Below are 2,928 nucleotides of genomic sequence, written 5' to 3'. Positions count from 1 at the left end.
GGTGTATTCCAATTTCATGTTTGGAAAGCTCTTATTAGTGTACATTGCACTGTAAACCCGTGTTTTTGGAAATGCTTTGTTATCGACTTGAAATCCTATCAATGAACTTGTATTTCTGATTCTTTATTTTCATATGTGTGGCCAATGAAATTTGTCTATGTAAATTCAACCTTTTCAGTCCTTCACAGTGATATATTTGCCTCTTTCTCTTTTTTTTAATACTTCAGTTTTAGTTGTCGATAATCTGCACACTGCACGATAATTTATGTATCCACTTTTTCTTTGGGAAATGGTTAAAACGGTTAAATTTGTATTCGGGAAGGTTTATTTGTTGTTTGTAATCGGAAAAAGCGATGAATGTAACAACCAAAGTTTACTGTAAAAATCTCATCTGTGTGATCAGAAATTTCTTGTTAGATTTATATGGTTCAAATCCGTGGGTCAAACTCAATTTAAAAATATATGCAAAGAGTAATATTACCTCTATACCAACGAGTCGGTATAAAGTCAACTTTTCATGCAAAATCATTCACACTTTTGTATGATTGCGTAACCAATGTTCTACCTGACCAGTGTTGCGACAAAACCAATAGACTGGACTTTAAAAACCGTTAGACATACGAGCAACACCTCATTTTCTTAATAAAGGAGACTTTTAAAAACGCAAAATATAGAGTAATCTTTCAAAAAAAAAAATAATAATAATAATAAAAATAAAAATCCGCAAGATCAATGACTCAAAAACTAGATCGCTAGGATCGTTCGAATGGCAACACTATATCTGGTGAATGAATGGAAAAACACTCTTCCGTGCTGATACTATGGAAGAAAAACCCACATTGCAATAACTAGATTTATTGGAAATGAGATTACAGTTTCGAAATCCACCTGGATTCCACCCTCAGGTCTGTGTATTCGAAACTGTAGTCTCATTTTCAGTAAATCTAGTTTTTGTATTGTGGGTTTTTCTTCCACTATATCTGGCATAACGACTTCAATGATGAATGTGAAATGATTTAAAAACAAGTGTATACATCGCTTTGACTCCATCCACGACATAAGCTCCCTGTCACCACCTGCTCTACAGACGAAAAATAAAAATAAACACGAAAGTTTCTACCCCCTTGTTGCCTTATACTTACTTACCTGTTTTACTGGCCCGTGCTCTCACCATCTCCATTACCCTCCCCCTCCCCCTTTTTTTTTTTTACTAGTCCTTGTTCTCACCCTATTCATTATCCTCCTACTTAGCTAGATCCTTGACTCCAGTCCCGGGATGGTCTCAGCGGCCGGGCCAGTCATGGAACTGTTTGCTTCTTGAATATTGATACTCAAGAGCTGGCCAAGGTGTCGAAGGCCGTCTTGGGAGCACTGCAAGTTTCTTATAAGTGCCACCCGTTCTTCGTTTTTTTTTTATTTCTACAGAAAATATGAAGCCAATTTACTTGTTTCAATGGCGATAAAACATCCGTATGATTTTATAATATACGCTATTTCTTTAGTTCCCGGGTTAATAATAAAAATTACTTCCTCCTCACTTTCTGGAGAGATCGATCCACCGGGTGAGCAGACAGACGACTAGTGACGTGATGTTTCGTCAGGACAAAAAAAAAAAAAAAAAAAAAAAAAAAAAAAAAAAAAAGTTTCCTTTCAGGATTGGAAAACCTTTTAAAGTTACCATCGCAGGCTGCCGTGTGCATCGTTGGCTTCAGGAGTCAATGAAGCGCGGTTCAATTCCTGCTGCAGCTCATGTCCTGTGCTTTGATCCTTGTGTCTCTCACTCTTTGGCAAGAGCCATGGAATTAATGGTCATTGGCTCTCACAGAAGCTCTAGTCAATGTTAAATAACTGAGCCTAACTTATACATTAGAAGAAATATAATTCATAAGAGCGGTTTATGTGTTTATCTGTAAAGAGTGTGTACAGTAAGTGTAAGTAAATGAAAATATTTTTTAAATATATACATTTTTAAAAATGCATCCACATGACACCAGTATCTTTGAAGTCTCAGGAACCCAACACAAAACGGTGTTTCATCCTTTCTGACTTTCTGCATACAGGTATTCCAAATTTCTTAAGTTTAATATGCAAATATTACTTCCCCTTTCTGAACTTCCCTGTTTTCCCTTTTCAGAGATATCTTGAATTTTCCATTGCACTTCACAGATATATGCAACAAAGACAAGAAATACCTCTAATGTCAATATCATTCCTTTTAAGATCTCATTAATTCTGTCAGATCTATAGTTGCAATTAATATGATTATCATAAAATATATATCATATAGTACCTTATAGTACTGTTTAAATTGTGATATGAAGGATAAATTTATAAAAGCAATAATCATCTTCATTATCATTACAGTATTTCATGAATCATCCCATATGTAAAATTACAGGTGCAAATTATAAAAGATAATTACAGTCAAGTAATGATTTATTTTTGAAAACCTCTTTTACAAGCTTTCCATACTTTATCAGTCACTAAAGATTCTTGGGGGTAAATGAAAGCATCACATTGATATGAAATAAATATTACAGAAAAAATAAACTTTATACATCAGTTACAATATGATTTTTCAAAAAGTTGCATTCATCTACACAACAAAAGTATATGAATTATGAAAGAGATAACTTGGAAATTGGATATGTGGCAAGACCTCTTCAGAGAGCATAAATGGCAAGTCTTTTTCTGTTTGTGTAAGAAACACAAATCTGTTTTTTACATGATATGTATCAAATATTAAAACAAACTGTTCTTTTACAAATCACATAAACGTATCAGACATAACGTGAACCATTTTGCCATCCTTTCCCACTATATTATCATTGCATCCTTGACAACATGCACACAGATAGACTTCTGCCGGAAAGACTCCAAAAGACAAATAAAATATATCCATAAGTCAAGCTTCACTTCTTCTTACTG

The 2,928-nt window shown here is 34.1% G+C and overlaps 1 protein-coding gene across 1 annotated transcript in view; it reads right to left on the bottom strand.

The window, feature by feature from the left end:
• Nucleotides 1-2,517: 2,517 nt before the first annotated feature.
• LOC119578092 (SAGA-associated factor 29-like) overlaps nt 2,518-2,928 on the bottom strand; it is an 11,173-nt gene continuing 10,762 nt past the window's right edge. The window contains exon 8 of the mRNA XM_037925821.1: nt 2,518-2,928. This exon is cut by the window's right edge and continues 169 nt beyond it. Within this exon, the coding sequence (XP_037781749.1) occupies nt 2,913-2,928 (16 nt within the window). The 3' untranslated portion in view covers nt 2,518-2,912.

Source organism: Penaeus monodon, chromosome 10 (assembly GCF_015228065.2).
Source record: "Penaeus monodon isolate SGIC_2016 chromosome 10, NSTDA_Pmon_1, whole genome shotgun sequence".
Classification (NCBI taxonomy): Eukaryota; Metazoa; Arthropoda; class Malacostraca; order Decapoda; family Penaeidae; genus Penaeus; species Penaeus monodon.
The sequence above is the reverse complement of the archived record's forward strand: the minus strand, read 5'-3'. Positions and strand labels throughout refer to the sequence as shown.